Raw genomic sequence first — 24,572 nt, forward strand, 5'->3', positions numbered from 1 at the left:
ATATTTTAATTGTCCATAGTGGTTTCTTTTTTTCTGGAACAACTAACAAGGAACAAATAGCAATAATTACCTTTATAGAGAGGAATTAGGGAGAGGAGCAAACCACTGATTGATTGATTGACTGATTAACTGACTGCAGTACAGGGGATTGAACCCAGTGGTGCTTTACCACTGTGCTACATTCCCAGTTCTTTTTATTTTTCTATTATTTATTTATTTTTAAACTTGAGACAGGGTCTCACTAGGTCATCAAGGCTGCCTCAAATCTGTGATTCTCCTGCCTTGCGCTCCCAAGTTGCTGGGATTACAGGCCTGCAACATCATGTCTGCCATAAAAGGGAATCAGCATTTTGCCTTTTTATTTTTGTTTTTGGGGTACTGGGGAATCAAACCTAGGGTCTTACGTACGCTCTAAACAAGCACTCTACCACTGAACTATATCCGCCACTTTTTATTTTATACCATCTTATATTCTTGGCATTTTTTTAGTACTGTATTTATATGACTTTTTATAAAAATGTCAAGATGGGTAACAACACTGTGGTTCTTTTTTCATAATCCCTGTATTAAAAAAAAAAAAAATGTTACTGCTAAAATGGAAATCAGCAGCAACGAAGGAAGAACATGTCAACGAAATGACTGAGCTTCCTGCTCTCCTCCCAGGAAGACCATTCCTCCCATGAGAATGCTAGGAGGTTGTCACTGACCAATTGCAAATCATAACCATACAGCTCTGAATTTGTACTGGTGTCGTGGGTAACCATTAAAGCTTCCCTGTGGCTTATTAGAAAAGTAACATGTGGCAAGAGCATTTCTGATTAGTGATCACTGTAGAAATGCCTTAAGAGGCTGCTCTTTGTAAGTTTTCTTCCAGTTGAATTACACGCCTTTCCCTCTGAGTCCAAAGCTGTTTGTCTACACACAAGGGGAGGGGGACACTTCATTTCAAACTATGGGAAAGACACCACGAACAAAAAGCACTGTGTTAAAGGCACACAGACATGCTGGCACAAAAGGACAGTTTAGTGGGTTGTTAGTTACAGAAGCTCTCTCCTAATCCTGGGAGAGATTCTAGGTCTCATTTAAAAAAAAAAAAAATATCCTTCAGAAGAGAAATACTTCTCCAACCTGCACATTTCCCAGTAAAGTACAAAAATGCTTCTTATTATTCAGGTCTGGCTCATCTCTTTTGCTTAGGTTTCAATTCCACAGCCACAGAGAAAAGGCTGACCCAGGACACAGCAGCACATCCATTATTATTGCAGGTGCTCCCTGAGCTGTTCCATTTTTTGTTTAAATAAACTAAACACAATTCCACTGGAACACAGACGTTAAGGTGTATTTAAATATTCTGGGATAATTTGTTTGTCCTACAATATCAGGCACCACCAAATGCAGGGCAAAGAGGATGCTGTAAATGGAAGAAGGTTCCAGAAATGCATGCAAAGTCCTGATCTTGCAACAACAGAAACAAACTCAGGCTTCAAGGAGTCCAAAGTGTCAGGGGGAAGAGGTGAGTTAAAATATAAAATTACAACTAGCCAAACAATATATCATAATATAAAATTGTTTAAAAGCAGAACATTCTTCTACACTTCATTTCAATTCTGCATTATCTTCATTTTTAAAGTCTTCTGAACCAGAAAATGACATAATTTATTTGATTTGAGGATGTTTATTTGATATCAATGTTAAATCGAGTCACTCAAGAACCAAAGTTGGAACTTCACACATCAGAGAGCCGGCCCAGCTGGTGCTGGACAAAACAGTTCCTACTGCTTCACATTTCAGATCCCATGTCATTCCAACAGCACTACCCAGGAGCCCTGGTGTGTAGTCATTTAAGAGATTACTAACCAAAAGCCTCAGGCTGCATTTTAAAGCAATGTTTTTCACAACAAAATTCCACCAGAATGAACATGGCTGAATAATGAGATTCCCATGTCTGACTTGGCAAATTAAAGACTGTGACAGGGAAGCCAGGGAAACAATGTACTGGATATTTCACAATGTGGTTGTCTGCCCCGTTTAAACCTCACCTGGAAAGAGAAGACAGGGCAAAGGGGACATGCGGTAAAGACACTCACATCCTCCTCCTGGAGACAGTCAACTGTTCTGTTCTAGTGTAGCCTCAAGGCAGAGGGAGGGAGATGCTGCCATCTAGAGATACCTAGGGATATCAACTTTGATATCAATGCAGCCAACATTAAAGGACTGGTAGGGTGGAAAGGAAGGACTCCAAAGTCAAGGGAAATAGACACGGGAGAGTCTGTTCTTCAAGGAATCAGGTCTGTGCCTTGGTTTGAGAAGAGGGCAAGGAGAGGAAAAATTCCCAAGAGTGTAAGAATGCAAAGTCCCCTGTGAGGGGAAACTGGAAACTGGGGAAACGGAATTAGAAGAGTGAAAGGGAAGAAACCAAATAAAAGATTTTTTTTTTTTTTTTTTTTTTTTTTTTTTTTTAATGAAGGAAAGACAAGAGGATGGGTAGCCACGGTGCAACAGGTCACTGGGGACAAGAGGTTAGACCTCTGGAAACCCTCAGACCTCCAGAGTTATGAACTACAGAAAAGGAAAATGAGGTTAGAGAGAAAGCCAAAGGGAGGAATTAAAATCAGATAGACAAGAAAATAAAAGGGATATGAAACTCAGTCCAAGACTGACACCCTGGGGAAAACAAGAGCTGTAAGTAATGAAAAATGCACATTTCCTACCCCAAGTTACCGAGATGCACAAGAAGATAAGAGGACTATGTTAGGAGAAAAGACTTCGAGAATGGTTGAATACTATGCATGACTGAAGAAAATTTCCCAAACTTTCTACTAGAATTTATTTTCTCACAATAGAAATGAGTTAAACTTCACTTATTAAAATACAAAATGATGCAGATGTTACCTAATCCTGAAGTTCCTAAGTGATAACTAGATCTAAGATCCCAACATAGGATGCTAAATTAAGTTCTACCTGATCAAAGACATGATTTTATTAGCTGTGATCGCAGATTCCAAGTCTTTCCCTCTTCACTGAAAGCTTTCAGCACTGTCGGGGCGCAGATGATGGCCATAATTCAAATGCAAGTTGGTGACAACTGTCAGCCTGGTGGGACAGGTTATAAGCTTCTGATTTTATTGAGGACTCTTGTCACCAGCAACTTCAGCTGCATCTAGTTAATTTCATATCAGATGCAGATTTGTTTAAAATGCCAGACAAGTGGGGGCCATTCAATCCTGTCCAAGCCTCTCCCTGCTCTGACAGGAGAGGAATCCAAGAGTTGTCAGACATGATGGATGAGGGGAATTACTCCTGGTGTGTGTCAGGGCCCCTCCCCCTCAAAGCACATCACTCTCATCAGCACGAGAGGCAGAGGATGTTCTATAACTCAGGATGGAGGCAGTTTGGGAAAACAGCTTGTCCCAGAAAAGTGGTGCACAGTCAATAACTTCTCACTTCTTTGGTTGGCTCTTATGATACTGTCAGCAAGAAATTAGTTTCCAGAGCAGAGACCATTCTAGAGCTATTGCAGCAGTTGGTGGCATTTCCAAGCTCACAACTATAAGCTACAAGGAAGTCTGATCTCTCCCTTCATCAAATCAAGACAAGTAGCCCTTGAGATTGGCAAAAGAGGTGAATTTCTGCAGGCAGTGGGTGGCTGGCCACACAGTCCCAGCTCTTGCTCTGAAAATATCCCCAGCCTATGGAGACCTGCTCCCACCTGATCCAAGTTGTCAGGCAGTAGTAATCAGTGAATCCTGTTCCTGGGATTAGCAAATCCAGAGTTCTGTTCTGTCAAAAAAACTCCAGGAGAACTAGCCACATTAGCACCCCAGTGTAGGAGTGCACAGTGTAGGAGGTGAACACAGAAACCAGACAAGGGGAGAAGTAAGTCTTCCCACTGACAGCCCAAAGGACTCTGGTTTTATAAAAGTAGCTGCTCTTTAATATTTTCTCAAGGGGTGTCCTTTTTCTCAAGACTTTCAAAGAAAATAAAGATGTTACTTACAGAGAAAGAGAAATGTTAAAATAGTGGGTGGGGGTGGTGAAAGGGAAAAATCTTTTAAATGTAACTGGAAATAAATTTTACTAGGAGTCATGAGGCTTCCCTACCTATTCTATTAGATGACAAACATAACATAAAACTTCAGGAATCATATTTTTTTTATATAAACAGAGGAAGACAATCAAATCAAAGGAACAGAACAGAGTTAAGAGACAGACCTCTAACCTACTTGGTGATATTTTATTATATAACTATTATATATTGCATAATACTTCTTGTATAGGATAGTATATAGGTTAGGAATAAAAAGAGTTTGTTCAGTAATGGTGCTGGGATAACTGGGTGACTGCTTGGAGAAACAATAAAAAGGAAAATTGCTCTTATACTGCTTAACAAAAATAAGCCCTAGATAGAGATTTAAACATTAAACATTACATCATAAAGACATCAGAGGAAAATATGAGATAGTATTGTTAGACTCTAAGAAGAAAAAATACCTTTCTAAGCATGACATGAAATCCAGAAAGCCATTCAATATTAACAAGACAACCCTCCAGCAAAAGTAATCCAGAGGGAAAAAAAGGCGAGAAGATGCCACCAAACAAGAGTAAGAATGAAAAGGACTCAGAACTGAAGATGCCACACAGAGCTGAGAGTTTTGAAAATTATTAATAATTGAATTTCCACAAAATCACAAAATACCCAACTAAGAAGAAATGTAAACATCTTAATAGCCTTACTAGCAATAAAAATTTGAATCAGTCAAAAATTCCCCTACAAAGAAAATATCAAGTTCAGATGGCCTATATAGGCAACGTTTAGAAGAGTCAAGAAAGAGATCAATCTGTTCTTTCGCAAACTCTTCCAGAAAAGAGGAAACATTCCCCCAGGTAGAGAAAATTATGGTTTAGTAAATAGTCACACCTGTCCACTGAACATCCACAGTGGGTATTCACTTCCCACCTCACTGATGCCTGACTCTGCCATGGTGCTAGCTGTGGCCAATGGACAGAAGTGACAGTTGTCAGTTCAAATCTTATCCTTAAGAAGTCGTATTCATGCTTATCACTCTGGGGTGGTCCAGCTCCAGGGTGAGAAGGACATCACAGATGAGTGCTGCCCTTCAGCGTGAGTCCCAGAGGGAGGCACAACCTTCAGGCATGAACCTGACCTGCAGAGTTGAGTGGAAGCCACCCCAGTCCATAGCTAAGTCACTCCAGCCAACCCACACACCCAAAGCAAGAAGTAAACACTTAGGAGTTATGCCCCGAGAAACTGTGATTCATTTTACAGCATCACTGCCAAAAGAGCTGGCTGGCATACACTCCTAATTTATTTTGTTCAGCTTACCTATCTTAATATTCAACCAGACAAAAATAGTACAATAAAGGAAAATTATGAGCTAATACCACTTAGGAATGCAGATGGAAAAATCTTTTTTTAAAAAAAAGTTTTAGTGAACTGAATGGAGACATGTATTTTTTAAAGCAATTTATCATGACCAAGTATTTTTCTCAAAAAATGTAAGATTAATGACCGTCACCACATGTAAAAAAAGCATTTTTTAAAAATCTAGGCAAACAAGAAAAGGCACATTCTTCACCTGATACAGAACTTAAAAATTTTTAAAAAAACCCACATCATTTATCATACTTAATATGAAATGTGTGAAGTATCCTCTTTAGGATGAAGAGAAAGTTAAGGATGTATGTTATTACTACTCCTATTCGAAGTCCTGGTGGATAAAAATGAAATGAAACTAAAAGGTTGGAAAAGTAAAAATTAAAGCTGTTATTTTTTTGTAGGTCTTCATTATCTATAACTCCCCTCCAAATCTCCTCTCCAAAATTACCAAGCTTTATTAAATTAAAAGGTAATATCCAAAAGCCAACTGAATTCCTATATATTAGCAAACTTGTAGGAATGTTGGTTATTAAAGGATATTATTTGAAGTCCCTAAGAATAAATCTAATGGTATACAAATTCTTTCTATAAAAAATAAAACCTTATTGAAAAACATTAAAGAAGTCCTAAGTTAATAGGGCAATATACCATGTTCTAGAATAGTAAAACTCAACATCATAAAAATGTCAATTTCCCCAAATTGATCTACGGATTTAATGTAATTTTAATCAAAATTTCAATCAACTTGCAGAATTTCACGAGCAAATTTATACGAAAGATAAATGGGCCCAAAAGAGCCACCACTCTTGAAGAACGACAATGACATAAGGGAACTTTCTTGACCAGTTATTAAGACTGGTGATGAAATTACAGTAATTAAGAAAGTGTGATGTGGGCACAGGGACAGGCAGATGGGCCAATTAAAGAATAAAGCCCCCAGAAACAGAATCACATCTACAGAAAAGTGTACAAAGAAATACTTGGCAGTTTGCTCTTATATGAATTGTGTCCTTTAATTGTTCCAGTGTGTTCTCAGGATTCCTCATTCCCACTTATTAATGGAGCCAAGAGGACTCCGTGAGGTGAAGTAACAACTGCCCAGAATTAGATCCAAGAAAGGTCATTACTAGAATTCAGTCCTAAGTTTACCAACCTTGAACACACCGGTCTTTTTCAACATCTGCTATGTTTTGAGGAACAGTTAGTAAATAAAGCAAGACATAGGGCCTGTGTGCTAAGGATGACAGACAGTAGCCACCCAAACATTCAATAAAGATCTCAGTAGAACACCAGGCAGAACCCAATACATGCAAGCAGAACAACACAATGACTACTGTAAGGGAGGTCAAGGAAAAGACTGCTCCTCGGAGAACATCACTATGGAGTCACACCCTGAGCCCACTTAACTGAGAAGGGTATACTGCGTATCCCAGAGAGTTAGTCATGGCACCAAAAGTGTCAGGCTGATTCAGGTGGGTCACAACTGGAAAGAAAACAATACTCAACATACTTAATTAGAAGATGAACATTCTCAATAGAAATATAAATTATACTCAAAACCTTTAAAAAACTACAGAGACCAAAATTCTGTTTCCGTGCAGACATGGTCCACAAATCATCAGGTAAAGCCATATTTGCCCTCTACATATGCAAGAAATGGAGAGGATTTAAAGTCAACAACAGAAATGCTATTTTTTAAAGAACTATAACAGAGGGTAAATTAAGAACACCGTGTCCCATAAAGTTTGTTTCCAAAGAGCCATAACTCTCTGGTTGTGCTCTCAAATACTTAGTTTAGTTATGTGAAATTCCTATTAAAATGTTTTATGTTCTCAGCTCACTTAATAGCTTGATTTTTCTAGTAGTTTGTTTATGCCTAGCTTCCATGAATACAGAGAGAATCATGCTTTAAATAAAAATGAAATACAAGAAAAATGGCATTTTAAAGAATGGGAATCAAATTAAAATCTAAATTGCAAATCATCTAACATGTATAAAAAAGCTAAATTAGAATGGCAAAAAGTGCTGAAAGGGAATATATTTTTAAGGGTCATAAACCAAACGATAATATTAATTGCAATAAGAAGGCTTATTTAAATGAAAAGCCCAAAACTAAGGATTTCATAAGCAATGGTCCTAATTTATATGCTTAACATGCTAACATTTGTTACTTTCTCTTACATAGCTAACCAATTAGGGCATATTTCTAAAGAGCCAATTTTATTTTCTGGCAATTATTTGTTATCTTAGCTATAATTCTGCAGCTTTTCAAGCAACAAATGAATGTCTTACATCTGGAGAAGAAAACAGAAAAAGTGGTGGTATAATGTTTGAATACATGCAATTACTGGTATGTTACATTCTAATTAACATAATTAGCCTCAAAAACATTCCCACAATGACTGTCAACACTTGGGTCAATTTTGTGACGGTTAATGACACGTGTAACAAAGATCTGCTATTCTTTCTGATTTAAAAAAAATAAACCTTTTCAAAAAGGAAAAAAGAGTCAGCCTCACTGAATATTCAAAACTCTTTTTAATCAATAAAGCTATACTTTGGAAGATTTAGAAGGTGACCCCATAGCTTATTTCAGAGGTTTACAAATTGAGGTATGGGTACCACAATAATATACTTAACTGAAGTTTAGGGGGAAAATATTAGAACTTCAGTTTCCATTTTTTAATCTTTTTTTTGTTGTTGTCATTGGTTTTAGAGCATTTTGTAAGTTGATTCTCAAGCAGAAACACAGCTGATAAGCACCGATGCTGATGTGGTTAAAATACTTCCTCCTTGGTGGTCAAACAGCTATACCCTCAAACACTCCAAGGGAACTCTATCTCCCCCATCCCTTACCCCAGAACTCCCCAGACATGGCAACTAAATGGTTAACACTTAGCAAACTCCATTGCCTCTAAGTTCTTGCTGAAACCCTACAGTAAATGCCCTCCCTGGTGGTTTTCTAGTGGAGATTCACAGGTGTGTTAAAATAATTTTTAAACCACCTGCCTGTACATAAAAATCATTTTGAAATACATTCATATATTAGGGATATATACTCAAAAATGCTTTGTTGATAGAGTGAGCCAGCAAAAATGTTAGAGGCCCCAGGCATCCTCCGTGTTATATCTGGGTAAGCAACAGCAAAATTTGGAAAGCTGGGGGGAAAAAAAAAACCCAGAAATATTAGCAACATTTTCTGTAAAAATTATTTTAATAAAGATCCAAATATACAGGGAGTGTGGTAAGTGGTGTGCAATATGTCAGTGCAAAAGAAAGACTTCTGTACAAGTCATATTTTTGATACAAAAAGAAGATTCACAAAGACTGGGACCCTGGGAAGTCTTTTCTGTCATCCAATGGGAAGGAGAATGAAGTTGGGTTTCTTTCTTTTATTAATCCTGGTCACCTTTTTATTTTCTTAATGGCTTCATCCCTTACCCATGTTAAAAATGTCCTATTATCCTTTCTGATTTCAAGCAAGTTTTGCACCTTATAAATTATCCTGTGGAAAACATGATACCCCAGCAGTCATCTAAATCACAGAGAAGCTGATTTTACAATGCCAACTCTGTCACTTCTTTAAACCATAAACTTCAGATATACATTTAATAAAACCTAGCTTCCCTGACTTTGTAAATTAAATCCTCTTATCCAAGATGATAATAAATAACAGTTAAAATGTATTGTGCTCTTCTTATGCTTCCAAGAAGACAACATTGCATGTATGACCTCGCTTGACTCCAGCAACCACCACACACAATAGGTATTATTAATATTCCCATTGGTCAGAGGTGCCACAAGGTTACACTTCTTGGTCAAGGTCATGAATCTAGCAAGTGATACAGTCAAGATTCCAACCCAGGAGTCAGACTCAGGAGCTCATGCTCTTAACCTACTCTAAACTGCCTACAGTAATTAAATTCTAAATCAAATGCTTTTAAAAACGATCACAATTTAGATAAGGGCCACTGTAGAGCATGATCTCTCCCGGCAAGGGGAACAGCGTGGCCCAAATTCTGTTCTATCATAAAATTCCCCAGTTCCAGGATTCACTTTCAAAAGCAAGACTCTCAAAAGTCAATTAAAACATATACAGGTGCGGTGGGCACAGACAAGTGCTAAGTCCATGATACTTTATCTACTGTAATTTCTAGAGCCCCTCAACAAAGTGTCCTAGACTCACACCTTCAACAACTAAATTCATTTTCCTGTCTCTTTAGGAAATCAGGACAACTGGGAACAAAGAGGAAAGGGGAGAAGACAAGTTTAGCTGCAGATCCGCACAATTCTAAAGAGCTACAGATGCAGCTTTGGTGGTAGAGCACTTGCCTACCAGGTATACGACCCTGGGTTCAATCTCCAACATGGTCCCTCCCCCCAAAAAAATCAGATATGTACAATTCAAAGGAGGGTAATGGACCTAGGATTGGGGTGAGAATGGGTAAGGTCAGGGAAGAAGCAATACCATGAGCTACAGTGCAGACAGGTACTTACCCAACAGAGGACAATTGCATGGAGAAGTACTTTCTTTTCAGAACAAGGAAGGACTGAAGAGGAATCTGATGTCCCTTGGCAAATGGCAGGTGGTTCACAACAGCCAAAGTTACTCTGCCAAAGTTTATACACATTTAAAAATGAAACCTCTTGACCTTCCATCAAATGAATCTGTCAAGAGAATGAATGTTTTCCACAAAATGGGAAAAAAATAAATTTCTTAAAGTGTAGTTAATTACTGTGTCATTGGAGTTTTGTAAACAGGAGGGACAAAGTGATATATCACTATCACATTATTTATCAGGCAGGCTAAAACTGCTTTTTAAAAAACACTGCGTGTGTGAACAAAAAAATGTCTTAGATTTACATAAACCAATAAGAAATAAACATACCTAGATAAGTACCACATAAGCAAAGAAGGGGCATCTATTATCAAAGAAAAGCAAGTTGGTTTCATGAAATGAAGAAATATTTCATTGTTAAAATTTCTAGACAGACATGATTTCTTGCCAAAAGAATGATAAACAAATACCTATTTTCTTTTTTCTTTTTTCGGTATGGGGGATTGAACCTACGGGCACTTAACCATTGAGCCACATCCCCACACATTTTTTTTATGATTGCATTTTTTATTTGTTCTAATTAGTTATAAATGACAATAGAATGCATTTGTGCACTTTGATAAATCATACATAAATTATAGTTTATTTAGAGACAGGATCTTGCTGAGTTGCTTAGGGCCTCACTAAGTTGCTGAGGCTAGCTCTGAACTTGCGATCCTCCTGCCTCAGCCTCCCAATCCTCTGGGATTACAGGAGTGTGCCACTGTGCCTGGCTGCATACCCATTATCTTGAGGAGATATATAAAACCATGACAAATTAGAGCCCAAATATTACTTTATGAATGCAGAATTCTATGGTGGAAACAATAAGGTAGAATCTTCAATTCTTAAAGACTATTCAGAATACACATCAGCCAGAGAAAAAAATCAAGTTTTAGTGGAAAATCATCTTAGATGGAAAGAAAGGTTCAAAGAAAAATAGGTAAAAGGAAGATGGAAGAAATCAGGGCTCTAAAGAAACAAACTGGCAGAAGAAGCAGGAAGTCTGGAAATGATGATTGTTCCTAACATGAAGTTTTAGCAAAACTTGAGCCAGGGATTTACAACTTTACTGTTACTTGCCCCCTGCTACTCAGCATCTATGGTTTAAAATATTTAAAAGAACCAAGGAATCTGGGACTGGAGACGTAGCTCAGTGTTAGTGCTTGCCTAGCATGTGAAATGTCCTGGGTTCAATCCCCAGCACCACACACTTACACTCAAAAGGAAGCTGATATGCCCTGAACAATAAATGGATTTATCACAAATAGCTAAATTGTGTTTTATATACTATTCCATTCTTCACATAAAGGCAGATTAATACAGCATGAGATCACAAAGAAGTCTTTTCACAACCCAGTAGGCCATTATCAACAATTAGTCAATGAATCTAATAAAAATACAGGCCTATTTCCTTTTGACTAAAATACCTGAAGATATCATGTTTTTCACCTTGGACATTCCTAAATACAAAGGAATCACTTGATTGGGTGATCAAGGGCTCCTATCCACCTCACACAAACACCCATTTAACTAGGAGACATCTGTGTTGGCAGTGGTGTTCCAGGGTTGTGATCAAGTCAGAAATCATTCATCATTGATAACCCAGGAGCTTCTGAGCTTTCATGTGTTGCTTTGTCTTCCTGACTCTGCCAGAAGCGTCCTGTAAGAAGAAACACCATCATCACCTCGACTTTACCACCCACAACCCATTCCACTTGGTACACAGCTCCTCTGTGCACAGAAGCTTGCTTAACTAAGTCCCACTCAGCTTTTAAAACTCAAGTCCAGTTGCAAAGCTTTTCCAGAGACCACAGACCAAGTCATTCTCCTGCTTCCATGAAACTGTCCCTGCTGTAAACCATGCAGTATGTTGTTATCTTCCACCCTGTTCTCTGATTTCTCAGGAGGCTTTTTTTCAACCAGGTTTACAAGCTCCTCAAAAGCAAGACCATGTGTTACATCTTTTCTATAAAGGTTTTAAAACTAGTTGTATAATAGGGATGCCATTAATAGTCAATGAACTGAAAAATGAGCATGGTAGGGAAAACACTGATTCAGAAGCCAACACCAGATTGATGCTTCAGGTGCCAACAAACCAGGAATAATATAATTACCAATACTACCCCCATTGTGCTAGATACAAAAGTGTGCCTAGAGAAACTTGTCTGGAAAGGTATTGAAGTGTGTTGCTCTTCCAGAGCCATAACACTCAGTAATTTCCTAAGAAGTCTATGAAATATAATAATAATTTTTCATTTTTCCAAAAACCGGAAATGTTATATCTTAATACCTTTCCTCCTACACACTACTGTCTAATTACTTTTAGTTTCTTGGTTTCTTCTGCATGGCAGAGTCATATTTGTGAGTAAAAAGGCAAAGGGCAGAAGCTTAAATTTTACCATGGGGGCAAAAGGACACCAAAAAGGACAAGCTGTACCACCCCAGGAGACCCCAAGTGGTACCTGTCCACCACTGCACCAAAGGGCACCTCCATAATGGCTACCATGACTACTTGACACCTTTATCTTAATCATCTCCACACACAACAGAAGCCAATAAAATCCCTGTTAGACTGAGCATTTAACTAGGCTCTGCTCCAGGAAATAGCACACCAGGAGTCTTGGAAAATACTGTAATTTAGAATTAAGACCTCTTCAACCTCCACTAAAAATGAACCATCTTCTAAGTACTAACTACTTAACAGGCACCGTTCTTGATGCTAAGAATAAGAATAAGACATCTGAGGCACAAGCAATTTACCACCCATGGATCATCTCTTTAGTGTGGCAAGTAAGTTGACTGGCACCTGGAGAGGTACAATGCTTGGATAAATGAAAACTAAGCTTTAACACACACACATGTTCACATATGTAGTATTGCTGTTATAAGTTGGCTTTGCTTCCTTTTGTGACGGTAAGCCATGAAAAGACGACATGCATTTCTAGTCTTTAAATCCCATAGAATATGTGCAGACACCATTCACCACACTGACTTCTCAAATGCCCTTGACAATACAAAGTCCACCTGACTGGTCTGTCCAAGCACACCCTCCAGCAGGGGCCCCATCCTTCCCTGGAAATACAACACATATGTGAGATAATGAACACTTTCTCATTGTCACAAAACTAAAAGAACACTAAGACGCTGGAAGTTTGATGTCACTACTCTGGGAGGAATTTCATCATCTGAGAAAAAAAAAATCTCTCTCCAAAATCCACAGTTCTTCATTCATTCGTAGATTGACTCACAATGTCCTTTTTTTATTGTTTGCTAATTATCCTCTGAGCACACGGGCATGTTTAGCTAAGGACGCGCACTTAAAGTATCTCTTCATAGAGGCAAGTAGTTGGATTATGGTGAGAATTTTATAGTACACTTTTAAGCTGATCTTTGATTTACAGACTCATGTTAAACCAGCTACTCCATGGATGGGCCCAGGTGAGCCTATAATGAGATTTATCTTCATGGATTAGGCCTGACCTATAATAATCTGCTCAGGGCTCCCTACTGCTATTTCAGCACTGAGTTATGAAAATTCATCCCTTCACTATAAACAGAACCTAGCTCAGAGGGTAATAACTATGAGATGTATTACTCCTGGAATACAAGCACTCCTGAGACTCTGATTATAATGTCCACAGCTGAAGGCACTATTTCACAATTGAGATTACTACTTTCCAGATGAAAAAAATTCTGAACTGTGGAATAATGCCTTCAGCAACACACACTGTAATCACACTTAGCAGTTCCTTTATCCCAAGAGCAATACAGGTTACCAACAGTTGGTATGGTAAGCTGATTTAGGGAATGGAAGGTAGACAGTATAAGAGGAAGCACAGATAACCCTAATTTCATATTTTTCATTGCCTTATCTGCTGGCTTCAGTGTAGGAGTTCAACATGTCAAGTAACTATATCAACTTCATTAAAGCATAGATTTCAAAGAGTAATTATTTTTCAACAAAGAAACCAGAAAAGTTTTTATGTTATTTTTGAAGATAATATTAACTGCTGGATCAAGTGCAGTGAGCTGCACTTTCCTAGTAATTAGAAGTATGAATTTGAACAGCATTCATAGGAGCAATTTAGCAAAAGCTGTGGAAAACTTCAACAATGCTTATATTTTTTGTCCCACTAATCCCACTGTAAAAATCTACCCTAACTAATTAATAATTAGAGGTGAACAAGAACTTTTTAAAAGTCTGCTCATCACCATTATTTGCAATAGGAAAAACTTGGAAATAACCTAAAGAGAGAAATAGCTTAATAAATTATGATAAACCTATGCACTGGAATATTATGCAGCCTTTAAATTGAGTCATAATGGCCATGGAGAAATGCAAATTCATAGATATATTCTGTAACTTTTGTTAAGCAATTTATCCAAGGGCATTCAACTGTTCCTACATCAATATTTAACAGACACTCTCTTGGAGTCAACTAATTGGACTTCAGAACAGGTTTTTGTTTTTGAGCTATAAGGCTAATGAAGTATTGATATAATATTAAATGACTGCAAATAAAGTCTGTGCCCTAAATAAATGCTGACATTATGTCTCCACATTCTGAATGAATTAAAAAGGAAAAATACACTTTTGCATATGTTTAGTGAATTTTCCCTGACTCCTCATAATGCATTTTTGCAAATGGAAAAGATGAATATTCATCAAGGCTCTTTGAATATATTACAGTTTAAATAGTTTGGTTTTAATATTTATAGTACATCATGAAATATAATTTTTCCATTAAAAGAAATGGATACAATGTCAAATGACAGCCACTGAAGAAAAAGACTATTATAACACTTAACCTAATATTTAAAAATTGAAAAACTATTTCAAAGCACCTTGCCTGTTTAAAAAAGTTATGTGTTCCAGTTTGTTCAGTTGGCCAATTTTGAGCAAAGATGGGGGACAAAGGAACAACAAGCAAGACCCTTATCATGCAAGGGAGGACAAAAAGGTTAAATTCCACCCCAAATCCAACCAAATGAGGGGAAAGTGCTTGTTTTCCTCCCCTCTGATAATACCATGCGAGCTAAGCCCACCTCACAACCTCCAAGAAACATTTCCAGCCAACCCCAGGGACACTGATGATTGCACTTCCCAAGTGACAGGCATGGTATAAAGTGCTGCATGGTTGTCGTGACCGTATTAACAACGTAGCACCAACTGTCATAGCCTTATGACCCTCTTTATGGGTTATAAGGCTATGATAACCATGAGCTCCTTTCACAGATGGATAAACAGAGGCCACACAATTAGCCCTAACTGAGACTAACAAATGGTAGAATCTGGAGTTGATCTCCAGCAGCCCATGCTCTTAACCACTCTTCTTTCTCCCCTCACTCTCGCTTTCCAACCAATTACTTTAGCTTAATTCCTAAATATAATTTCCATAGTTAGCATCTCCCTAGCTTGAAGAACAGCTTCTCAGTTAACCTATATAACATAAACCAAAAAATATTTATCACAGATTAAAAACAAAAAGTAAATAAATAGACCAGAACCAGTTTCAGGGCACTGGAAATTACAAAAAAGAAATACATTTATTTATACATTTATCAAGTTCAATGAGCACCTACCATGTACCATACATTATTCCAGGTACATTAGAAATAACTGGGAAAATAGAAAAAATAGCTCTTCCTCATGAAACTTACAAAGTAGTAAGAGATATATAGTCCATCTTTCTTAACCAAGGATTCTGCATCCTTGAATTCAACCAAACACAGAGAAAAGATATTTGAAAAAATTATAACCATACTGCACATGTACACTCCTTTTCCCTAAACTATAGTGAGTAATAACTATTTACCTAGAATTTACATTGCTTTTAGGTACTGTCATTAATGCAGAGCTGCTTTAAGAACATGGGAGCATCGCATAGGCTACATGCGACTACTAGTACATTTTATACAAGGGACTTCAGCATACTCCAATCTTAGTATTCAAATGGGTATCCAAGGAACCAGTCCTGCATGGACACTGAGGGATGACTATAAATAAAATAAGCAAATGACATGGGTATATTTGAAGGTGGCATGAAGAAAAATGAGGGAATGGAATGTGTAGCAAGCAATATAAAGAACAGTTTCAAACACATGGTCAAGGAAGACCCCAGTGAGCTAGAACATGGATGTGACTTTCACACAAATGAAACATATGAGGCACATTATTCAAATCAAACCAAACTGGAGAAAAATACTGGAAACTAATTTTCACAGTCTTTCTGCCATCCATTACTTCAAAGCACAAAAGTGGTGAATATTTCTTATGATGGCCACATATACCATTTCTAAGCTCCAGTCATCAGAGTTTACAACTTTATTTTCCTACCAAGAAATAAGTTGCCACTGGTCCTGCTTTTGCCTCCTAAAATTTCCATCTTTCTTGCCAGAAAGCAGCATCTGTACAAATCCCACCGCTTCTGACGACTATGACTTCTTTGATAAACTACCTATGTGTGTGGGGAGGGACAGAAAGATGGAGGAAGCAAATGGGAAAATGGGTTTTCCTCTCTTCAGATTAATGTATATGAAGTATACATCTGACACTTCATCAGCACTCCCGGCTGGTGTCCCAGCAGGCGGACACTGGCTGAGCATGTATTCTGCCAGCTACCAGGCTACTTAGGATGAATTGGCAACACGCCATTTATCTGAAATGCCCAATGTGTCTGGAAGAGGGAACACAACTAGATTTAGCACTGCCAAGGAAAACTAGATACTTCAGGCTAGGAATTAATCTCCTCCTTGAGAAGGTAGTTAGCATTACCTTCAAGTTTGCCTATGGCATTTAAATCACTATAGGTCATGCATTTACTAAAATTCATATGTACCAAACCACAAGGCCTTCATTTATATCTTACTAACATATTAATACCTATCAGGTGGAGGGTCTACACTTTTCTCAAATGTTGTTGTAGTGGAGCATGGAATCCTGTTATACCAAGAATAATGCTGTCCCCTGGACATAAACCATTTTGATCCCTTATTTTTCTAATTCTTTCACACTTGAACATGCATATTGCTCCAACTTACTCAATAAATTGACAAAATATTTAAACCAATGTGACTCTAATCATGATTGCTTAAAAGCAGATTAATGAAACTTCCTTGAATATGGCCAATGATAAGCTCTTCACAATTTCATTGACATTTTTTTTTTTTTTTTTTTTTGAGCAGTAGATGTGGAATTAAATCACATGAACTTTAAGGCTAATGGTACTTGTAAGATGCACACTGAAAAGCAAACCAGAGAGGTTTAAATGGATGGTCTTACCAGGTCACCCATTAAGGCACAGAGTCACACCACTATTCTCTCCTTGCAACTAAAGGAGTGTGTCACTTTTCTAGGAGTAATTATTTATTTCTTCAACATTATTTATGAATGTCTTCTATATACAAAGCATTGTGCTAAGAGCAGTGAGGAATAGAAAAATCAGTCAGGTTAGAATTCTGCCCTCCAGGAGCTTACAGTCTAGCAGGGCCATATCAATCAGACACTCAAAGAACCAAAAGGTGTACCCATGATAAATGCTAAGGGAATTGGGGAGAAGATGACTTACAGTTCTAAGATGGGGCTGCTGTGTAGGAAAGGTGGCCAGGAGGACAGGATCAGTCAGTGGGGTATGCTCTACTGTGCAATGTACCTCCACAAACTTCAGCTTCCTTGTAAACCAAAGTGAAGAGGAGAAGAACAAAACAAGAGTTCTAATATATGTCAGTCTCCACCTCTTCAGCATCATTTTTCTAGCAAATCTGTTAGTTGTAATCTGCAGACATAATTTAGACGTAATTCAAACATTTTAGAAATATGAGTAGATAAAACTTTAATATCCTTTTAGCTATGTGGTCCTACCACGGATCCTAACAGCAAAAAAAGACTATTAATTTGTTCCTGAGAGACATATTTAAACATCACAGTGACACACTGAAACATCACAGCAGAAGACAAGGAAATCAAGATGGTGCTCAGCTGGGCAGCTCTCCTCTGGCTGCTGCTGCCCTTATGTAACAGAAGGTGGGGGATGAAGAGTTTTCCATAGACTACAGTTAGGAATTAAAGAATCCTCTGAAGGGAAAGATATGATGAGGGTTAAATGTTCAATCTTCACTATCTTTCAGTAAATCCAATTATATTCTGGCTTCTGTGCCCAGATTTACCCATAACATGATAATAACAGACATATTAATATTCCTAGTTTGGACTTGTTACATGCCTGTCAACTATAACAGTTGTTCTATATGATATCTCAGCATTTTCTCCAGTTGATCATAAGCAAACACTATAAACATAAAACTTGCAGGTATATCAGCTAATAATTTAAGTCATTCTTTAATAACAAAGTCATCTGACAAATTTCAAGCAATGCTCTTCTCATGCTTTCTATTAGTAGTTGTTATTTTGGTATCCTATTCCCAAATAGGGTAGGTGGCCTGACACGCATTTTAACAATGATTAAATCAGCATCTGTATCTGGATATGTGACTACCACTATTAGGTAATAAGATACAATACATGGTGACAGTGTTGTTTTAATCAGGATGATTTACTTGGCAATAAGCTTAAAAGGTTACTATTTGTGTGTTAAGCATAGTATTACAGTGGCTGAAAAACACTTTCGTCAAAAAAGGCATGAATTGTAAGGTATTTTCCTCTTAAAAAAGTAAATTCTTACAGTCAAATAAGCTTTTAACAAAATTCCCCAAGGAGAAAAAGTCACTTTGGACAGGGGGATGGGATGGTGGAAAATGCCATCTATCACTGCTTTAAGTGTGTCTTTAAAAATAAGTCCCAAGGTTAGGGATATAGCTCAATGGTACAGTGATTGCCTAGCATGTGCCAAGTCCTGGCTTCAATCCCCAGTACCATGGAAGGAAAAAAAAAGGTCCCATCAGGAAAAAGATGACTTTTTGCTTAAGGATAATTGTTAATTTTGAAGTCACAAGATATCCTAAAAGAAACATTTCTCTGGAGATAATTATTCCATAATTCAGAGCCTTAATTATTCTAAAAGTAAAATCAGGGAATTTCAGAGTTGAAAGGGACTTCATAGTTTAATACATCTTTTCATCTTGCTGTTGCAGATGAGGTGATAAAATTTGAGAAACTAAGTGATCTGCCTACATTTATACAATTACTTAATGGAAAAAGCAGCACTAGAGGCTGGACCACAACCAAATCTCAGAGCTGGGTGTTGTAGCACACATCTGTAATCCCAGCAGCTCGGGAGGCTGAGGCAGGAGGATTGCAAGTTCAAAGCCAGCCTCAGTAACTTAATGAAGCCCTAAGCAATTTATCAAGACTCTGACACAAAATAAAAAATAAAGAGGGGCTGGGAATGTGGCTCAGTGGTTAAGTGTCCCTGAGTTTAATCCCTGGTACAAAAAAAAACAAAAAAAAAAAACACTAAATCAAATCTTAGTACATTATTGTAAGATTCTCAAATACCCAGTATAATTTAGTATCAATAAATTTAAAAAGACATGTTATTTACAGTAACACACATTACATATTTATTGTAAAATACATATTATTTACAATAATAAAAATCAGCAAAAGATGTTTAAAACTCTATTTTCATGCCATACAACTCTACCACCAATGTAAAGACTAACTTGCACAGATTTCTAAGCTGAGTGGAAGTTTCAGATAGAGAAGCAAGATGACCACTAACAACAAAACTAATAGGCAGGGGAAGGAAAAATAATAGAACAAGACAAACATCATTACCCTATGTACATGTATGATTACACAAATGGTGTGACACTACTTTGTGTACAACCAGAGAAATGAAAGTTGTACCCCATTTGTGTACAATGAATCAAAATAATCATAATAAATATTTTTTAAAAGAAAAAAATTTTAATAAGCATTATGTTTAAAAATAAAGGTCTTCTTGGAGAAGAAAAGGAAAGTTCAAGTTCATGTTGCTAACAAATATGCAAATATTTATTCCATGTGCCAACTGGTAAATATGGAGAGTGCTGGTATGCAAAAAGCCAACTTTATTCTTCCCCCCAGTGCTGAGGTTGGAATGTAAGTTAGGCAAGTACTTTATCGCTGAGCTACACTCCTAGCCCACACCATTTTATAGCATCCTAGAAAAGAATGATCCTAGCAAGAATCACTAACAGATGGTAAATGTAGGGGAAATATTTTATGAGAAGCATGTTTGCATGCCTTGAGAGTATCTCCCCACAGATTGCTTATAGATTATGAGGGGAAAAAGACATAACTACAGTGGAAAAATTGAGCAACACCTTGACTAAATGATCAAAATTAACATCATAGTGAGGGGCAGATGGACATCACGCCCTGAGGACACATCACCAGTGCCTGATTCTGGTCTGAAATGCTAAAACCTGAATCTCGCCATGGGAAACAACAGAGAAATGTAATATGAGGACTGTTCCTTTAAAAGAAATTCTACAAAAATGTCTATGTCAGAAAAGACAAAGGGCTGGGGTTGGAGCTCAGTGGTAGAGCGCTTGCCTAGCATGTGTGAGGTGCTGAGTTCGATCCTCAGCACCACATAATAATAAATGAATAAATAAATACAGGTTAAAAAATGTTTTCAACGACTTTAAAAAAGAAAGAAAGAAAAGACAAAGGATATGGAAACATTCCAGACTAAAGGACACTTAAGAGATAGGTAATTAAATACAACACATAACCACAAGTTGGATCCTACACTGGAGGAGGTAAAATGCTATAACAGACATGACTGAGTCAATTGATTAAACTGAAATAAAGATGGCTGAGTAGATAATAGGTTTGTGTTGGCCACAAATTTACTCAAGTTGGTAACTGTGATAACAAAGAGATGTGATATAGAGACCAAAAATAAAATAGTCCAAAAATATCTGAATGTGCATGTACACATGTACATACATACATAGATACATATTTACATACACAGAGAAAACATGACAAAGCAAACTGAGCAAGAGGTTATTTAATTTAATGTACATTATAGGATAAACCAGAGCTCTGGGTATTTATCTTATCCCTATAATTTTTCTATAAGTTTGAAATTAAGTAAAATTTTGTCAAGGAAAAAAAAAAAGGCCACAAACACTTCCATGTCTTCGGGAGTAGGGTGGCAAACGGGGGCAAATGGAAATACTCCGTAAGTGAAGGACGGCGGCAAAAATTAACATGCTGAAAGCAAGGTAATTCACATCGCCAAATCTGTGCATAGTGCCACATGTGTGTAAGTTTCTACCAAATTAAACTCAATAAACGTAAGTAGACCAGAGGCAGGAGGCGGGATGGAGCACCCCGACCCGCGCACGTGGACACTCACCAGGCTGGCAGTGAGCGAGGGTGCAGACTGTCCCAGGGCCTGGCTGCGCATGCGCACGAGGTTGGACGTCTCTGCCGAGGCTTGCCAGGCCTGGCCGGCCACTGCGTTTGGAAGGAGGTACCGCCCTGTTGGGGTTAAAAAAAAAAAAAAGATATTATAAGTCACAGGCAGACCATAGTAGTTGTGTGACAGTGCTGGGTCTCTTCCTAGCCATCTTCTCTATTCTGCCGTAGTGGGTTAGATTATGTTGTTAAAAAGCAGAGAAAAACTATTTCAAGTCAAGAGATTCACTGTCATGTTCTGACCCCGACTTTCCACAGAGACCCAAGCAAACCTCTTGATCTCCTGCACATGTAGCTTCATCGGTGTAGGATGCAAGTGATGTTTCCTATCTGTGTATTCCACTGGAACATGTTGAGGCTATATGTTAATACAAAAAACATTCCTTGCATCCTGGAAATAAATGTGTGTTTATAAATGTTCTTTAAAAAACTCTAATGCAGAAAGTGATCTAGGAATCAACTAAAAAGGAGTCTACAGCACAGATCATGACCAACAAAAGGAAAGGGTGGAACTCTTTCAAGGTGAAGTGGGGCTGATGCCCCTTTCCCCAGCTCCTCTCTGAAGTGCTGGTGGCCGTCCAACCGTGTCTGCAGCATACATAATGGTAACCATTTGCATAAATCAGGACATCAATGTCAGTCTAGGTTCACTGCACAATTTCCATCAACCTTGAACTCTAATATACACAGTGTATGCTTTTAAAAGTCAAACAGCTGAACCAATTCACACCGTTAGTTCCTTGGTACAGGAACTACACCAACATTCATATGTAAGAAATGAGGTTTTTGACTAGGAAAGTTAGGGGGGCCACAATCATTCACATAGTAATGAAGCTCAGCAAAAACAGTCCCTGTCTGATGTTTTTTCTGCTTTGCTCCAGTACTAGCACATGACTGGCCATCATTTATTGAATGATGACAGGGTGAGTGAGCATTTTCTTCCCAAAAAACATAGGGAAGAAGGTCCAGATTTGTGACAACTCCAGCTTTATTTCAGTACCATTAGTTCCTTCTTTTTCCCTTAAGCATGCACCTAACAAGCACATCCCACTGGTTAATAACTATTATAATCTATTAACCAGTTTACTATCACAGCTATTACTAACTACCAACACTAGCAAAACACAGGAACTGGGAACATCTCCCATCAATTGCTCAGGTTAAGTGATCTAATGATTTACTTAACCCAAGTGCTTTCAGAATTTATATTTTAATTACAGAGGGAAAAATGGCATCTTATTTTGCCAAAATTGATCTTTCATTCTCTTATTACACAGTGAAAGTAAAGGCTCTGGATAAACACTAGACCAGCCTTTGAGATCTTCCCCTGTAGTTGAAGGACATTGGGGAAGGAAGTTAACCAACCTCTCTTGGCCTTGCTTTTTCTCAGGCTCTAAAATGGAGATAATAGAATTGACTATGTAGAATTGTTTAAGATGCTCGTGTAACCAAAACACTAGATACTAGCTATTTAACTTTAATAGTAGCAAAGTGAAAAAAATCTACTCTGGTTGGAATTTTTTTCTTTTCATTCCAAAGTAGAAAATGCACAAATATACAAAGAAAAATATCACCTAGGATCACACCAGAGAAAATGGCTCTGGACATGTCCATGATTTTCCTTCAGACTTTCTTTCTACAACCTACATTTTCTTGCAAAAATAGGATAACATTGATTTTTGTCACCTGCTCCCTGCTATCCACGTGGAAGAGAGTTGACCTTTCCAAGCAAATAAACACAGCAACTATCAATTAATTGGAACATGAACACTGTCATTGAAAACTCAAATATAATTAATTACCCTCTGTGATTCTAATCACAGTCTCAAAGACATTCAGACATACATTTTGAAGGGACTGTTACATTAAAGTCCAGAATTTTTCTTTTTTCCTTGTCTTATTTTGAACTGTGAACTAAAAGCTGGATTAAGAGGGCTTTGGGAAATTTGCCCCCTTTAGGCCCCAAAAGCAGGACATTAATGAGAAAGGGCAGCAAAACCCAATTGAATTTAGGAGAGGGGCATTAATATGACTTGAACAAATAGTTTCTTTAATAACTCTTATCTGAAGGACCTCACTTGTTAAGAATTTGTCAATGTACTCAGAAATCTGAATGCACAGATTGTGGGGGAGGTCCATTCTGGGTCTCTTCCTATGTCTTTCACCTTGGTTTTTGTTTTTTTTGTTTTTTTTTTTGTGTGTGTGTGTGTGTGTGTGTGTGTGTGTGTGTGTGTTTCGGAGAGAGACCCAAAGGGTACAGAAGTTACATAATGTCAAGATTTAAATGATGAAGAATCCTTGCTGGTCTCTCTTCCATTCTGCCCCATATACTTTCTTTACATGAAAACTAAAGGTAGATGCAAAAACATCTGGAGAATCTAGTGTAATTAGGGAAAAATTTAAGGGAAAATATTTTAGTTCACTAAAAAATTGTACAAATTAGCCTTTCCCCCCTCCCCCCTTTTAGTAGTACCTGAAGAATGTAACAAATGTTAAGCTTTGATAAAACTGGCTGGTAGCTACCTGCAGTTATATTAAGTTATTCCCTATTACTTCCTACATATGATATTTTACAATATTACTTTTAATAGTTCTTATCAAAAAATGTGTTCCAGGCTCTCACGTGATAAACTGCCCAGGAACACTTTCCTTCCACACCTAAAATGGCAGTCCCTAAAGCCCAAGTACTGATGGGGACACTCCAAGGGTTCTAGATGGCAAAGTAAGAAGCCAGGGGAGAGGTCTGAGACAGGTAATGGGAAAAGAGGAACCGTGAGGAACCTCCTCCTCATCAGGACCAGCTCCTGGATAATCCTCAGTGCAGGAGAGTCATCTACTAGGATCCTAAGCCCCTGAGACCAGGGGTGGCCCAGCAGGACATCAGCCTCTGGACAGATTTAACCCAGAACAAGCACCCTGAGCACAATGAAGGGACCCAGGCCCAGGCCCACTCTCTCTGGCACTCTGAGTCACATTTTGAATACTTTCATCTTGTTAAATCTCACAGGTTGCTTCAAGATAAGTAAGCACACTGGTACCAAACTGGTAAACTGGTAACAAGATTTGCCTATCTGTGTATTCCACTGGAATGTCTTGTCCTTCTATCTTCTCTGGAATCAAGGTTGAATTTAACATTATCAAGTATGTCTTACTTGTTGCTAGCTCACATGAAAATCTAATCTTGGTAATTAAGACCAAA

The 24,572-nt window shown here is 37.8% G+C and overlaps 1 protein-coding gene across 11 annotated transcripts in view; it reads right to left on the reverse strand.

Annotated features, from left to right (window-relative positions):
- Window positions 1-24,572, reverse strand: part of MAST4 (microtubule associated serine/threonine kinase family member 4) — a 556,979-nt gene that overhangs the window by 348,752 nt on the left and 183,655 nt on the right. For all 11 annotated transcript variants that reach the window (XM_079144856.1, XM_079144854.1, XM_079144853.1 and 8 more), the window contains exon 3: window positions 21,312-21,436. In XM_079144856.1, coding sequence (XP_079000982.1) covers window positions 21,312-21,436 — 125 coding nt within the window. The remainder of the gene's footprint in view (window positions 1-21,311; window positions 21,437-24,572) is intronic.

The sequence above is a fragment of the Sciurus vulgaris genome (assembly GCF_902686455.1).
Source record: "Sciurus vulgaris genome assembly, chromosome: 6".
Lineage (NCBI taxonomy): Eukaryota > Metazoa > Chordata > Mammalia > Rodentia > Sciuridae > Sciurus > Sciurus vulgaris.